At 36.7% G+C, this 17,554-nt stretch overlaps 1 protein-coding gene across 5 annotated transcripts in view; it reads left to right on the forward strand.

Annotated features, from left to right (window-relative positions):
- Window positions 1-17,554, forward strand: part of NAALAD2 (N-acetylated alpha-linked acidic dipeptidase 2) — a 59,351-nt gene that overhangs the window by 18,265 nt on the left and 23,532 nt on the right. For 4 of the 5 annotated variants that reach the window (XM_081533379.1, XM_081533378.1, XM_081533380.1 and 1 more), the window contains 8 exons: window positions 558-659; window positions 1,352-1,477; window positions 4,248-4,434; window positions 9,682-9,775; window positions 10,900-10,998; window positions 15,978-16,063; window positions 16,486-16,605; window positions 16,710-16,792. In XM_081533379.1, the coding sequence (XP_081389505.1) occupies window positions 558-659; window positions 1,352-1,477; window positions 4,248-4,434; window positions 9,682-9,775; window positions 10,900-10,998; window positions 15,978-16,063; window positions 16,486-16,605; window positions 16,710-16,792 (897 nt within the window). Of the gene's footprint in view, window positions 1-557; window positions 660-1,351; window positions 1,478-4,247; window positions 7,120-9,681; window positions 9,776-10,899; window positions 10,999-15,977; window positions 16,064-16,485; window positions 16,606-16,709; window positions 16,793-17,554 lie in introns of those variants that run through there. The other variant, XM_081533382.1, reaches the window with a different exon arrangement.

Below are 17,554 nucleotides of genomic sequence, written 5' to 3' on the forward strand. Positions count from 1 at the left end.
CTTCACTTAGTATGATATTCTCTAGGTCTACCCCTCTTGCTTGCAAATGGCAATATTTAATACTCTTTTATGGCTGAGCAATATTCCATTGTATATGTAAACCAAATCTTATTAAACCACTTGTCTGTTAATGGGCACTTGGGTTGTTTCCATGTCTTAGCTATTGGAAATGGTGCTGTTTCAAATATTTGGGTGCATGTACTTTTTCAAATTAGAGTTTTTGTCTTTTCTGTATATATGCCCACAAGTAGAATCACTAGATCATACAGTAGCTCTATTTTTAGTGTCTTAAGGAGCCACCATACTGTTGTGTGTAGTGGCTGTACCAAGTTACACTCCCACTAACAGTGTAGGAGAGTTCCTTTTTCTCTACATCTTTTCTAGCATTTGTTTTACATTTCTCTGATAGCTAGCAATGTTGAGCATCTTTTCATGTGCCTGTTCACCATCTGTATGTCTTCTTTAAAGAAATATCTATTTAGGCCTTTTGCCCACAGAATGTATTATTAATAGCAATCTGAAGTGTTTCTAACTTTGTGTGTTTTAATTCTTGCTAGATTTTCAATACATCATATGTTGAGCCACCACCAGATGGATATGAGAATGTTAAGAATATTGTACCACCCTATAATGCCTTTTCACCCCCAGGCATGCCAGAGGTAAAATAAAAGACACTCAGTTCTTTAAGCCTTTATATAAAAATACCTATGTAAAGGACTAAAACCAAGGAAATTAGGTGGATCATACATGTTAATTCATACTTTGAGATTCTATGCTCTACATAACCTCCCTAAAAACAATTTTTAAAAAAGAAAAAAAAAAGAAAATAGATACTTGAGAACCAGACCCTGATAAGCACATGCCACTCTTTGAAATAACTAAGAAACTGCTGAACATGTCTTAATTCAGTAAGGGTAGTAGATAGTTTTCAAACTTTTTTCTTTTGTTCATTGTCTGACTTTGTTATAGATTTGTAGATCTGAATTGATAAATCATACCACAGAAGTTCTTAATACCATGGTTGGAAATAAATACCGTGGTTAGAAATAACATAGCTACTTTTATTTATACTATTTCCCATAGCTCAGTGTACACTAATAATTCCTTCAAACATTTAAACACTGTTTAAATATTTTACTATTGTCTCTTTTTTTTTTTAACTTTCAGGATACTGAAATATTTTAAAAGACTTCTCCAGAATTAGCATGGGTCTGTTTATTAAGCCCACGACAAGAAAGATAACTTTTTTATTATGATACAGTGTTATGGAGAAACGTCTACTTTGGTTTTCTCTTTAGCAGTGTTTTGTATTTTTGTTGTTGTTGTTTGTTTTTATTTTTATTTCCAACAGGGGGAGCTTGTATATGTGAACTACGCTCGTACTGAAGACTTTTTCAAACTAGAAAGAGAGATGAACATCAACTGCACTGGAAAGATTGTTATTGCAAGATATGGGAAAATCTTCAGAGGAAATAAAGTACTTTGTTATTTGCTTTTCTAAAGGGAAAAATAATGTATAACATATATTATTAACATATTATTAACATATATAACATACATAATTATATGTAAATATAAATGATTTACATCATTTGCATTGTGGTTCCCAAAAATTGCCATTGGTTGGTTTAGTCACTAAGTAGTGTCTGACTCTCGTGACCCTGTGGACTGTAGCCTGCCAGGCTCCTATGTCCATGGGATTCTCCAGGCAAGAATACTGGAGTGGGTTGCCATTTCCTTCTCCAAAATTGCCATATATATATTTATAAATTTGTTATTTTCATGGTTGCCCAGAAAAATCCTGGGGTTTTATTTGTTTGCTTGTCTTTTGTCATTGTTGTTTTTGCTACCTTGCCTATCTGGAAAGGGAAATTATTCTTCTTAGTTTTATTACCAAAGCTATGTTTTTTTTATTAAAATGAAGAAATTTTATATAAACTAAAAAATGAAAATCCATATATTACTCAACTAATTCATTGCCCAGACGTAATCAATTCTTAATAGGTCTTTTTAGGCCTAATTTTGTGAAATATGAATGTATGTCTTCATGTACTAATTTTACATAATTTCTTTTTTTTTTTTAACAAAGAGGGCATCAGATACTACATATAGTATACATTTATTTTTTCATTCAATAATAACTCAGAGGTCAGCACATTGAGAGGTATATGATGAAATGGTTAAGAGTATAGCGTGCTAGATCTGCATAACCTGGCTTCTCGTCCGGTGTGGGTTCCCTATGCTCTAGATCTTTTCCCGTGAGCAAGTTACTTAACCTCTCTGTGCCAGTGTTTCTTCTTACGTGAAATATGAATGCTAATAATAGCATTAATCTCTTAGAATCCACAGTAGGATTTATCAACCTTACATTTGAAAGCACTTAGGATAGTTACTGGTACTGAGTAATTTCTTGTAACTGCTTATTAAGTAAATACCTAATTTTTAAAAAACCTTTATTTGTTTGGCTGTACCGAGTTTTAGTTGCAGCACACAGGAGCTTTAGTCATGGCGCTTGAACTCTCACGAGCAGCATGTGGGATCTAGTTCCCTGACCAGAGATCACACCTGGGCTCCCTGCATTGGGAGCTCCGAGTCTTGGCCACTGGACCATCACAGAAGTTCCTCCCTCATTATTTTAGATGGCTATGTAATATTTCACAGAGTTATAAATTTATTTAACTATTCTGCTTGTCTTGTCTTAAATTTGTTACTGTTACAAATATTTATATTGTGAGCATCTTTGTCCATATGTACTTGAACATTTGTATGAGGACTTTTGTAATATAGATTCACTCCTACAAACTGAATGGCTAAATCATAGTGTACAGTTGACTCAAATCTATGACAACATAGATTTGAACTATGTGAGTCCACTTGTACATGGATATTTTCAATAGTTAATAATAGTATTATACAGTTACTACATGGGCTTCCCAGGTGGCACAGCGGCCTGCTAATGCAAGAGACACACAGGAGGTATGGGTTCAGTCTCTGGGTCAAGATCTCCTGGAGTAGAAAAGGGCAACCAACTCCAGTATTCTTACCTAAAAAATCCCATGGACAAAGGAGCTTGGCAGGCTACAGTCCATAGGGTCGCAAAGAGTTGAACAGGAATGAGCAGCTATGCACGCATTCACACAGTTTCTACAAGGTCAGAGGTTGGTTGAAACCACAGATGCAGACAAATGGAGAATACAGAGGGCCAAGCCTAAGTTATTCTTGGATTAACCCTGCATTGTTCAAAGATCAGTTGTACATTATTTCAGAAGTTTGATGGACATCATCGATTTGTACTTCAAAAAAGTTGTATCGGATTTTACTCTTTCTAATCTTATAAGAAAATGCTGTCTGAATACTGGGGAGTGTTTTAGCTGATTGATGGTTATCTATCTTTCATTATACTACTTCTGGTAATCAAGAACTCAGTGTCTTACAGGATACATTTTCCTATTTGTGATCAGTTTGAGTTGTTAGAAAAATATTTACAAAACACTGGGGGATGTTTCAGACACTGAGTTCCGGGTTGATTTTCATCTCTTCTTTCTCCTCTTTTCTGCCCCTGGCTCTCTGCAGTGAGATGATGGAGTGTTAACCATTGGACCACCAGGGACTTCACCTGTATAGAATTTTAAATTAGCTTTCTTAATTCCACAGATATTTACATCATCTTAAGTCTGTGGTGTTCTAAACGTTGGAGAGTGTGCGTGCTCAGTCTCCTCAGTCATGTCCAGCTCTTTGTGATCCAGTGGACTGTACCCACCAAGCTTCTCTGTCCATGGGAGTTTCCAGGCAAGAATACTGGAGTGGGTTGCCATGCTTTCCTCCAGGGGATCTTCCCGACCCAGGAATAGAACCCACATCTCCTGCGTTGCAAGCAGATTCTTTATTGTTGAGTCACTTGGGAAGCCCCAAACACCGAGGGGTAGATAGTTAAAGTGAGTTAGACAAGGTCCTTGTTTTCAAAAACAGTAGTAGAAAAGAAAGATGTTTAAAAGTTATTTTACAATGCTTTTAATAGGAGTGCTTCACAGAAAAGGTAACAACTTGTTCAGAGTTATGTTGAATAAATGCGAGTTGTTAAGTCTACCTAGGCAGAAATCGTATTCAAGCCAAAAAGAACTGATTGTTACCAGTGTGATAATAAAACAGTGTGTAAGTTTCCTTGTGTTATTAAATTGGTTTTATCTTACATGTGTAAGTCAGTCTTTTGCCATTTCTACATTATGGATTGCCTATTGCCCCTGCAGGTTAAAAATGCCATGTTGGCAGGAGCCAAGGGCATCATCTTGTACTCAGATCCAGCTGACTACTCTGCTCCTGGGGTACAGCCATATCCCAAAGGGTGGAACCTTCCTGGAACTGCAGCCCAGAGAGGGAATGTGTTAAATCTGAACGGTGCTGGTGACCCCCTCACTCCAGGCTATCCAGCTAAAGGTAACAGATGAGCCTGTTATGGTCCACTCATTTTTGCAAAAATATTACTTGTCCCTACAGAAGGCATAAAAGTAAGCATCTATAGAATAACATTAAAAGTGTGCACAATTGTATTTTGGATTGCTACTGCTAGGAATTTAAAAGAATTTCCCTTTTATTATTTCAGCTTTAAGTTTCCGTGAGGTGTGGACCTGGAGTGGGGGAATAGATAGTTCCGTTCTCTTCTGCCTTAGTGGAGGTTGAAAAACACATGTCTAGAATAATACTATTCTTACCAAACTAGAACTTAGGGCTTCTGAACTGTGTAGTGACTTTATTTTTCTGTAGATCACATATTTCTATTTTTGAAAATACCAATGAGTTTTTTTGTGTGATTTAATATTTAAAATGTGAAAGGTTTTCACATTTGTGTAACCATATCCACAATCAAGATAATGAACGTGTCCATTACCCCAAAGAGTTTCATCTCATCTTTTTATGATGCCTTCCTCTCAACCCCACTCCCCCCCTGCCAATCCCCTGACTTGCCTTCTGTCTAGTATAATTACTTTGAGCTTCAGCTCTGTTGATGTCTGTGTCAATATTTCAGTTTTTTTTGTCATGGTTGTTGAATGGTATTCCATTGAATGGATACTCTACAGTTTGTTTATTCGTTTACTTTTTGTTGGTAATTTAGATTGCTTTAAGTTTTGGAGATATTACACATAAAGCTGCTATGAACAGTTGTATGCAAGTCTTTATATGTACATATACTTTTGTTTCTCTTGAGTAAATGTATAGAAATGGCATGACTGGATAACATGATAGATGATTTTCAAATTGTTTTCCAAAGTGGTTGTACCATTTTGCCTTCTAGCAGCAGTTTATGAGTGTTCCATTTGCTGCATCCTTGTCAGTGCTTAGTATGGTTGAACTTTTTAACTTTACATTCTAGTCGATATGGAAGTCTCCAAGTTACAGTTCTTCAAAGTTTTGGTAGCTATTCTTGTTCCTTCCCATGTGAATTTTAGAACCAGCTTATCAATTTCTACCAAAAAGTCTCTTGGGAAGTTGATTGAGGTTGAATTAACCCTATAGGTCAGTTTTGGGAAAATTGATATTTTAAAATATGGGATCTTCTGACCCATAAACATGGTACAGCTCTCAATTTACTTAGGTATCCGTAACTTTCTCTCAGCACGTTCGTTGTTTCACTGTACAGACAGTGTGTATCTTTTTTCACATTTAGCCATAATAATTTCATAGTGTTATTCTTTTTTAAATTACATTTTAAATTTTGATTTCCAGTGGACCATTGTTAGTAAATGAAAATGTTGTTTCTAGAGGAAATATACTGATCTTGTGTATTGATCTTGTATTCTGTAAACTTATCTGTAATTAGTTCTGCTAGGTTTTTGTGGATTCCATCAGCTTTTGCATAGGTAATCATGTCATCTGCACATAAAGAGTTTTATTACTTTGTTTCTATTCTGGATGCCTTTACTTTTTCTTTTCTTATTGTAGTATCTGGAACATTGCTATAAAAAGTTGTTAGAGCAGATATCCTTGCCATATTCCTGCCCCAAAGACTTTCCTTGTCTTTCTCTGTTAAGTAGGATCTTAGCTATAGGTTTTGTTTTGTTCCTCTTTTTCAGATTTTATAGATTGTTTTTTATCAGATTGAGGAAGTTCACCTCTATCTTAAAGTGCTATGAATTTTTATCTTAGCACATTTATCTCATTTGGCAGGCAGTGTGTATTGAATTTTGTCAGATTCTTTTACTGTACCTAATGAAATGATCTTAAATCGTTCTTATCTATGTTTTTTCAATTATACAGATTGATTTTTTTTTTGGGGGATGTACCCCGTGCAGCTTATTGGATGTTCCCCAATAAGGTAATGAACGCAGGCCATGGTTGTAAAGACAGAATCCTAACCACTAGGCTACCAGGAAATTCCCCAGATTGACTTTTGAGTGTTAAATCAAAACAGCCTGGGATAAACTCTAATGGGACATTCTTTTTTTTTTTTAATTTATTTATGACTACGCTGAGTCTTCATGGCTGTGTGCAGGCTTTCTCTAATTGCAGTGAGTGGGGGCTACTCTCAAGTTGCAGTGCACAAGCTTCACATTGCAGCAGCTTCTCGTTGCAGAGCACAGACTCTAGGTACACGAGCTTTAGCAGTCGTGGCACTCAGGCTCAGGAGTTGTGACACAGGGGTGTAGTTGCAGCATGTGCGATCTTCCTGGACCAGGCACTGAACCCATGCTGCTGCATTGGCAGGTGGATTCTTAACCACTGGACCACCAGGGAAGTCCTCATTGTATTATTTTCTTATAGAATATTGGTATATTACTGGATTTGTGCTAAAAATTTTGCTAAGAATCTGTCTTTAATAATAAGAGATATTGTCCTATCAATTTACTTTCTTGCAGTATCTCTGTCTCATTTTGGTAGCAGTAACATTGACTTCATGGAATGAATTAAAAATTACTTCATCTTCTTCATTTTTCTGCAAGTGTTAATGTAGAATGAGTTTAATTTTGTCTGTAAATGTGGCTCAGTGGTAAAGAACCCACCTACCAATGCAGGAGACACCAGAGACGCAGGTTTGATTCCTGGGTCGGGAAGATCCCCTGGAGGAGGAGATGGCAACCCACTCCAGTATTCTTGCCTGGAGAATCCCATGGAGAGAGAAGCCTGGTGAGCTATAGTCCATGTGGTCATAAAGAGTCAGACATGACTAAGCAACTGAGCGTAACATGGCATGATGTAGAATCCTTCAGTGAATCGATGTGGGACTGATATTTTGTTGGTAGGAATGTTTTTAACTGCAAATTAAATTTCTTCAGTAGATATATGTCTGTTTAGGTAATGTATTTAATCTTGAGTGAGATTTGCTAGTTTAAGATTTTGTCCATTTCATCTAAGTTGTTAAATTTATGGGCATATAGTTGTTTGTATTATTCTTCCTTTCTTCTCTCTCTTTCTTTCTTTTCTGCAGGTACTGGAGTGCTGTTCTCTTCTTTATTTCTGGTATTTATGGTTTATATCTCTTTTCTTGTCTTGTTTTGTCTTGCAAGGGATTTATCAATTTTGTTAATCCACTCAGAGAACCAGCTTTGGATTTCGTTGATAATTTCTATCTTTTGTCTGTTTTCTATTTCTAAAATTTCTGCTCTGGTCTTTAGTAGGATATATCCTTTCTACTGCTCATTTTTGCTTCATTTGCTCTTATTTTTTCAGTTTTTAAAAGTGGAATCTGATGTAACTTGTTTGAAACTTCTCTTTTTTCTAAGAGAGTTGTTTTAATGCTCTAGAAAACTCTGTTTTGGCTGAAACCACAAGTCCCAATTAGAATTTAAGCATGACAATACTTTTCATCTTCCTTTAAGGAGAATATTGTTATTATTTGAGTAAGAAATTTTCACTTATTCCCAATACCACTTAGTTCAGTCACTCAGTCATGTCTGACTCTTTGCGACCCCATGGACTGTAGCACACCAGGTTTCCCTGTCCATCATCAATCCCGGAGTTTACTCAAACTCATGTCCGTCAAGTGGGTGATGCCATCCAACCATCTCATCCTCTGTCCTCCCGTTGTCTTTCTGCCCTCAGTCTCTCCCAGCATCAGGGTCTTTTCCAATGAATCAGTTCTTTGCATCAGGTGGCCAAAGTATTGGAGCTCCAGCTTCAGGATCAGCCCTTCCAATGAATAATCAGGACTGATTTCCTTTGGGATGGACTGGTTGGATCTCCTTGCAGTCCAACAGACTCTCAAGAGTCTTCTCCAAAACCGTGGTTCAAAAGCATCAATTCTTTGGTGCTCAGCTTTCTTTATAATCTAACTGTCACATCCATACCTGACTACTGGAAAAACCATAGCTTTGACTAGATGGACTTTTGTTGGCAAAGTAATGTCTCTGCTTTTTATATGCTGTCTAGGTTGATTATAGCTTTTCTTCCAAGGAGCAAGCGTCTTTTAATTTCATGGCTGCAATCACCATCTGCAGTGATTTTCAGTTCAGTTCAGTTGCTCAGTCGTGTCTGACTCTTTGCAGCCCCATTAACTGCAGCACGCCAGGCCTCACTGTCCATCACCAACTCCCAGAGTTTACCCAAACTCATGTCCATTGAGTCGGTGATGCCATCTAACCATCTCATCCTCTGTCATCCCCTTCTCCTTCTGCCTTCAATCTTTCCCAACATCAGGGTCTTTTCAAATGAGTCAACTCTTCACATCAGGTGGCCAAAATACTGGAGTTTCAGCTTTAACATCAGTCCTTCCAGTGAACACCCAGGACCAATTTCCCTTAGGATGGACTGGTTGGATCTCCTTGCAGTCCAAGGAACTCTCAAGAGTCTTCTCCAACACCACAGTTCAAAAGCATCAGTTCTACAGTGCTCAGTTTTCTTTATAGTCCAACTCTCACATCCATACATGACTACTGGAAAAACTAGATTGCCTTGACTAGACGGACCTTTGTTGACAAAGTAATGTCTCTGCTTTTTAATATGCCATCTAGGTTGGTCATAGCTTTCCTTCCAAGGAGCAAGCGTCTTTTAATTTCATGGCTGCGATCACCATCTGCAGTGATTTTGGAGCCCCCCAAGATAAAGCCAGCCACTGTTTCCCCATCTATTTGCCATGAAGTGATGGGACCAGATGCCATGATCTTAGTTTTCTGAACCTTGAGCTTTAAGCCACCTTTTTCACTCTCCTCTTTCACTTTCATCAAGAGGCTCTTTAGTTCTTCTTCACTTTCTGCCATAAGGGTGGTGTCATCTGCATATCTGAGGGTATTGATATTTCTCCCGGCAATCTTGATTCCAGCTTGTGCTTTATCCAGCCCAACATTTTGCATTCCCTTCAATTCTTTTTTCACAGTTCTTTCTAGTTTCAGAATCTGGGACACATTTTCCAGATATTTAGTTAACTGAAGCTTCTCTAAAAAGTATTCAAAATATCCTTAAGGAAATAAAATATTCTTGGAAAATTCAAGAGAATTACATGAAATGTCAAAGCAATTATGGTGTCTGTAATCCTTGTAATTGATTTTACATTAAAATGTAAATGATTTAATTTTTTACTGTCAAATTAAATAGACCATATTGGATAAAATAGTCAGTCACTTTGGAGGAACTTTAAATTTTGGATATAAAATCAAACATATACCAAATCTGCATTAGTAATAACAGGAATTCTTTTATACCCTTTGCTTAGATTCTTCAATTGTTTTCCTCTTATGCAATTGATTTCTGCAGAGTATACCTTCAGACTTGATGTTGAAGATGGAGTGGGAATTCCCCAAATCCCTGTACATCCCATTGGATATAACGATGCAGAAATATTATTACGGTATAGTTTTCTAGTTGTATTTGAGAATAAGATATATTACACTAAACATCTATTTTCTCTTCTAAAACCTACCTATGTTAAAAGTGAAGTCTTGTATCAGAATTGACTCCTGAAGTAGGAAGTATAGAACACATTTTTTTTTCCGTAAGGAAGAGCAGTTTAATAACTAAGAAATATAAGAAAACATTCCTGTATTTGCTACAAATGGAAGTCTCAAAAGGAAAATCTATGTCCAAAGATAAAAATATTGACTTGAGATTTTTCAAGTAGTTAGGTTTTGTTAGGTATCTGTATTTGACCTGCATTTCAAAAATGTGGTGATGCCCACAACTCACTAGATGTGTAAACTTAAACCAGTTACTCAATCTTTCTCCCATTCAGGTTCCTTCTCTGAAATGAAGGCAGAACTAGTTTCTGCCTGATAGAGTTATTATGAGTAGATGAAATCATTATATAAATATCATATGAAAAACATTCAGTCAGTGTTTGCTATTACTGTGTTGTATAACTGTTGGTTCCTTTTCAGATTTCCTAACGTCTATTTTTTGTTTAATGTATGTGCCAGTGCATTTCAGTAATTGCTTTTTGTGTGGCTACTATGTAATCAGCTTTTCTAGAAATTAGTTTCTTCTCCTTAATTTCATTTATTTAGGATTTCTTGAACCTAATACTTCCCTATGTAAATAATTAAAGTCAGAAGCAGAGAGGCTGATGCACTGATGCTTCCCATTTCCACTCAGTATTTTGGTTGTTTTCTCCTTAGCTCTTTTTTTGATGGGATGCTGTGCTGTGAAGCACATGGGACCTTAGTTCCTCGACCAGGGCTTGAACCCAGGCCCAGGCAGTGAAAGGCTGAGTCCTAACCGCTGGACCGCCACGGAATTCCTCTCCTTAGCTCTTACCACTAGCATATAAACATTTTACTTATCTATTTCAGTTATGGTTCTCTCACTAGGATGTAAGCTCTGCAAGGGAAGGAAATTTTATAGTTCCCAGCACTTAGTAAATCTTCAACATATATTTGTTAAATGTCTGAATAAAACCTCATCAGCTTATTTTGTGATTTCTTTTAGAAATTGTGATGCTCAGCCTTTTTTTCTGTCATTTTCATTTTCTCTTGACAGCTATTTGGGAGGAATTGCTTCACCAGATGAGAGCTGGAAGGGAAGTCTTAACGTGAGTTACAACATTGGGCCTGGCTTTATAGGACATGATTCTTTCAGGTAATTTTACGTTACTTTAGTATCCTAGAAAAAGTTTACATATTTAATAAAAAAATGTCAAGATAAGTGTTCTGCCAGTTTCATTTTGCTTATCTTATTTTTCTCATTTTTCATAGTGAATAATTATCATTTAGAAGTACTTAGAGCTTCCCTGGTGGCTCAGATGGCAATGCAGGAGACCTGGTTTCAAATCCCTGGGCTGGGAAGATCCCCTGGAGAAGGAAATGGCAACCCACTCCAGTATTCTTGTCTGGAAAACCCCATGGACACAGGAGGCTGGCAGCCTCCAGTCCAAGAGGTCTGCAAAGAGTCAGACACGACTGGGTGACTAAGCAAAAAAATTACTTATGGAATGATATATTAAATTCTTCTTCCAACAAGGATATCACCACATTTGTTTTTTATATCTCAAAAATTGCTACATTTGAGTTACAGGTTTAACATTTTAACTCTCCTCTTTTTTTTTCTAAAGTATTTATTTGGCTGTGCCAGGTCTTGGTTGCAGCATGCGGTACTGTCCCTGACTGGGGATTGAGCTGGGGCTCCCTGCCCTGGGAGATGGAGTCTCAGCCACTGGACCACCAGGGGAATCCCTTAACTTCTCTCTTTACCTAACGTTTTTAAATAGCTTTTCCGATAGCTGTTAAAATGCTATGCATGTGAAGCACTAGCTTAACTTAAGGGAAGCAGTAAAAGAGAAGAGAGACAGGTTCCAGCCTTTTACTGATCACTTCCTGTGTGTGTGGGTTAAATAAGTTAAAACGGATATGCACATAACTGTTATAAGGCTCAATATGCTTATTTTAGTTATTATTGTTACCAACCCGTGATGGCACTTTTGAGGAGGCATGATCACAGAATATGTTTCATTGAGCTTAATTTTACAGAAAGAATAAGTTTTCCAGTGGATCAAGTTAGGCAGAAAATGCCAGTGTCAGAGAACAGCTTGTCCAGAGTTGTAGAACATTATGGCATGATCAGAACTTTAAGTACTTTGATTTGCTTGAAAGGTAGAGAGGAAGGGAAACTTAAAAACTGATGAATCACAGAAAGTATAGCTGTATTAAGACAAAATTATTAAGTCAGTCTTGTTCGCTAGAAATTTACTTAACAATATGAAATTGTATTCTGAGAATGTCTTTTAATTTCTGTTAAGAGTTTTATTTCAGAACTTTTAAATTATTGCTGCTGACAAGTGTTCATCCATGTCCGACTCTTTGCAGTCCCATGGACTGTACCCCACCAGGCTCCTCTGTCCATGGGATTTTTCCAGGCAAGAATACTGGAGTGAGTTGCCATTTCCTTCTCCAGGGGATCTTCCCAACACAGGGATCGAACCTGGGTCTCTTGCATCTGCTACATTGGCAGACAGATTCTTTACCGCTAGCACCACGTGGGAAACTCTTTAAAATATTAAGAGTTCAGTTTTATTTTATAGGAATTTTAGAAATATTTTTATGTAAGTGCTTATTCATCTCTGTCTCTCAATTAGAATGGACTTCTTTTAATATAAGAGATTTTATTATCTAATTATTGATACTCTCTTGAGGTACACAATAAAAGATATAGGCCTTTCTGATTTATAAACAGAAACATACATACACAGAGAAATCAATAAACATGTAGCTACAGTCACAGTTCAAGAGTACACTCAGAAACAGAACATTTCTCTGGTGAAGATATCAAAAAGCTGTCCATCTTCACCATGAGCAAAAAACCCTATTTGATTTGAACTCAAAATGGGCAAATACACAATTTTTTAAAAAATAATTGCTAAAAACAAGACTCTGTGTCACTTCTCATCTAAGAGATCTTAATAATAATGTATTGATCAACTTTTAGAGATTACCAGATGATAAGACCTAAAACCAAATTCTTTACCATTGCCACCACAAATGGGGTGTAACTTATCTGCTGTAAGCAAACTAGAAACATAAACAAAACACAGAATCAGTAGAAAAAAATAAGCTGGAGATACAGAGATTCAGACAAGTTAAAATTTTATTGCTGCTTGGAATTTACATCTGAGAGTCAAGGAAGACATGTCTGGGTTTAAGCTGCCCATTCTTAGCTCTCCAAGAAGAATCCATTGTACATCTCAGTGGGACTTCCAGAAATGATAAGCATGATTTTTTTGTAAGTAAAACCATAATTTTCATACAAATATAAAATGAATTTGTGTAAAAAATTTATTTAATGCAATAAGGGAACCCAAAAGGAGTTAAAAGCTGGTTCAAAGGAGAATTCAAAGATGATACAAAAAATGAGCTCCTTAGGAATGCTGAAATGAGTATGCTTAATAGCTGAAAAACTAATTTCTTCCACATTAGGAAAGGAAAGTTTATGAGAGAAATTGTGCACTTCAGTGGACATGAATTATTTGTATTACCAGATTTCCACAAGTTAAATTCTGTCTCTGTAGAGTTTTAAAATAGTCTTATCAAACAAAGACTTTGATAGGCAGAAGTAACTCTGATATGTGAGCTGAGTTCTCAGATTTCTCCCGTATTTCCCTATAGGAGAATATTCATTCCTTTCACAAATATTTATTGAGCATTTACTGTACCCTGGCACCATTCTGGGCACTGGGGATTCAGCAGTGTACAAAAGAGGCAAAAACCCCTGCCCTCTGGAGTCTATATTCTTGAGTTCAATTTATTTGGAACATAATAAATTTGAAGTGATAGCAGGACATTATGGGCCATTACGTATCATTTAATCTTATAGGCAACATCCCTTTAGTGATTAACTTGTAATAAAATCTGACATGTTCTTCCCTGTTACAAGGCGGGGAAGAAAAGGGCCCATCTGAGTCAAATTGCCCCCAGGGCAGGTCTTGTGGTGGTCCCAGATTGGAGGCTCAGGTTTGGAAGGTTCAGATACAGCACAGGGGTTCCTTGTGTCTGTATGGCTACACCCCTGGCTGATGTCACTGTCACTCAGCTTCCTGGCCAGCCAAATTCCCTCAGCATAGAGTCCCACATTGAAGATCAAATTCCTCTGGAAATGTTTCTGTCGATGGTGAAGTAGGAGATGCCCCAAAGTCAATCTCCCAAGTTGTCCAGAATTTAGAAACTTCATTTGCAGAGTCCACAATGTTCTTGCTGACTCACTGGAAACCATAGCAGTTCCTCTCTAGGTAATTCTTTCAGGTACTTCTAGAGTCAGTGATACTAAAAACTAGAAAAAAATAAAGATTAAAGATGTAGATGAGCTTCTTTGAGAATCTGAGCAGATAGCTAGTTTATTTTCCATTTAGATTAAAATAGATTGTCTTCTCTCATTCCTCATTGTTACAGGATTCTTTGATTTTCTTCATTTAATTACATATGTCAGTGAAGTTGTGTTTCTTACTGATAGATCTTAGGCTCGTATATTTAGAAACATGCTAAAGAATAGTTTTGCTTTTTGCTATTAATTTTAATCATTCAGAAGCAAAAATAAAATCTTTTACCAAATGTCTCAAAATGCAGAACAACACCCATTGATTAGTTTTCCCCTAAAGGCACTTTTTAGCTGAATACTATTCATGAATTATATATACATTCAGAATCACAATGTACTTTTGGGGGGAGAAACACCAGAATCTACACTTAACAATATATGGGATTTGACTTGTTAGTTCTTGCATTCAAAAATGAACTAAAAAGTAGAAAGTTCTGGGGTTCCCTGTGCACTTCCTATGAGCCTGCCATAGATTAAAAATTTTTGTTCCCTTCTGATAAAGAGGCTCAACATATTCCCATGTCAGTTCGGCTTTATAAAATGTGAATGGCATTTTTTTTATGATTTTCTGATCTTGATTGTGCCTTCCTGTGAATTCTGATTTCGTTAATTACAATTGATAAATGAATATTTAAAAGGCAGGCCCAGATCAGAATCAACAGTGATGGCCTGGAAGAGTTTCATCATAAAGCTGTCTTATACATTTTAGCAGGTGTTTCTCAAACTGTCATTTAACAGTAGAGTTTATCATGTTTCTTGTAGGCAGCACTCAATCAGCTCTTTAACAGTATACTAACGGACCATTTTGATAGTCTTGGAAAATGTTAACTGAATATCAGGAATTAATATTACTATGAAACAAATTAAAAATAAGCTTCTCTGGAGACTTCCCTGGTGGTCAGTGGCTAAGACTCTGAGCTCACAATGCAGGGGGCCCGGTTCCAGCCCCTGATCAGGTCTCACATGCCACCACTAAGATCCGGTGCAGCCAAATGAATAAATATATATGAAAAATAGGCTTCTTTGACCTTTAATAGATAATAGGTGCTCTCCCTTATTTTTGTAATTGTGTAGCATGTATTTAAAAATTTTGGAATGAATACACAAGATGTGTTTAATAATAGGAATGAATACACAAGATGTGTTTAATAATAGAATGTTTTGAGCTTTAAATATCAACAATAGAACTATGAGGGAGGAAAAATATAAGATATTGATGTTTGGTTTTTAAAATTTGAATTTAATGTGCATGCTTCAGTATACAGGAGTAAGATGTCATGATATCTGCAACTTACTTGCAAATGGCTCAACAGTATTATGGAGAAGGAAATGGCAACCCACTCCAGTACTCTTGCCTGGAAAATCCCATGGACAGAGGAGCCTGGTAGGCTGCAGTCCATGGGGTGGCGAAGAGTCGGACATGACTGAGCGACTTCACTTTCACTTTTCACTTTCATGCATTGGAGAAAGAAATGGCAACCCACTCCACTGTTCTTGCCTGGAGAATCCCAGGGATGGGGGAGCCTGGTGGGCTGCCGTCTATGGGCTCGCACAGAGTCGGACACGACTGAAGTGACTTAGTAGCAGCAACAACAATATTACAGTTATTTGAGTTTATGTGGTAGGCATTTGGGAAGTTATTGTCCTGTTATACAATTTTCTGTACTTTTGAGATTTCTTATAATAAAACAGTGGAAGAAAGCTGTTAGACATAATGCTCCATGTGAAGTAATTTGTCCCCTTTGAAATTCTAGGAAGGTTAGAATGCACGTTTATAATATCAATACAGTCACAAGGATTTACAATGTAATCGGAACTATCAGAGGATCTGTGGAACCTGGTAAGTTGATGGATTATTGTAGACATTTGCCTTTACAAGATTGCAAGAAGATTTTAGTCCACAGCTAATTTTTTTCTGGCTGATGTGAAATGACTAACTTTGGAAGAAAAAAAGTATAATTCTAAAAGAAGACTCTACCTTATGGTGTTCATTTCTATGGGGAAACTCAAGAGGAAGTTTTTTTTTTTTTTGATTAGAACATAATATTTTTAATATGCTTTATTTTTAGTGCAATTTTAGGTTCAGAATAAAATTGAGTACTAGGTACAGAGAGCTCACATGTAACCCCTGCTCCCCTCAAACCCCACATGTAACATCTTGTAGTGGTACATTTATTAGAGGAAGTTTAATTTAAAAACATAAATTGTACTCTTTATAAATGTATTCAAAGTTGAAGTTCTTTTGAACACATTTTTTCCCAGACAGGTATGTTATTCTGGGAGGTCATCGGGACTCCTGGGTATTTGGAGGCATTGACCCAACCAGTGGGGCTGCTACTTTGCAAGAAGTTGCCCAGAGTTTTGGGAAACTGCTGAGTAGTGGTAAGTAGTGTTTCTGTGGGAGGTGGTGACAAAAAGTGACCAACTGAAATTTCCTTTGCTTTTAGGCATATATACCTAGTTATGTATGTTAACAATGATTACAGGCTGGAGACCAAGAAGAACTATCATTTTTGCCAGCTGGGATGCAGAAGAATTTGGACTTCTGGGTTCTACAGAATGGGCTGAGGTAAATAAGACAGAAAAGTTCTTGTTTTTCTTGGTCAACAAGCAAAATATATATATATATCTCACGACTGAAGGGACTTAGCATGCATGCATGCATTGGAGAAGGAAATGGCAACCCACTCCAGTGTTCTTGCTTAGAGAATCCCAGGGACGGGGGAGCCTGGTGGGCTGCCGTCTATGGGGTCGCACAGAGTCGGACACGACTGAAGCGACTTAGCAGCAGCAGCAGCAGGATAGTCACAAATAGATTCCATTACCTAATATGGTTTTAATTTTGATAAATACTCAAGAGAATTTAGGAGAGTTTGTTTTTACTTTCATAGCAAATTGGCAAAATGGAATATCCTCTTAATTACTGGACTGCGAACAAATTTATTATTGTCAAAATATTTTAGTTTGTATTTGTTTTGTAAAAAATCTATATGTTCAGAAAGCAGTTAAAACTAGCAGGCTGTTTCTGACAAATTAATTAACTTATCTAAAAACTGATACAGATCCTTGGAGTTAATTTTCAAGTTTTTGAAGTTTCTTTGGATTTCTTCTATCTAAGAAAACATAAGATGTTCTATTATGGTGACTATACTCTATTATAATTTCACATTTATAGATTTGATGCATAATTGTAAACATGGGTTTATTTTACCATTACGAAAGTGCCTGATTGTGGAGTATAAGATGATAATTTTGTAAACTGACTTGTAATTTCAAGGGTTTATTTTTTGCTTCTGCTATGATTAATTCTGTCATTGACTTGATGCTTTAA

The sequence above is a fragment of the Giraffa tippelskirchi genome, chromosome 10 (genome assembly GCF_054371585.1).
Source record: "Giraffa tippelskirchi isolate mGirTip1 chromosome 10, T2T-mGirTip1v1.2.pri, whole genome shotgun sequence".
NCBI classification, from domain to species: domain Eukaryota; kingdom Metazoa; phylum Chordata; class Mammalia; order Artiodactyla; family Giraffidae; genus Giraffa; species Giraffa tippelskirchi.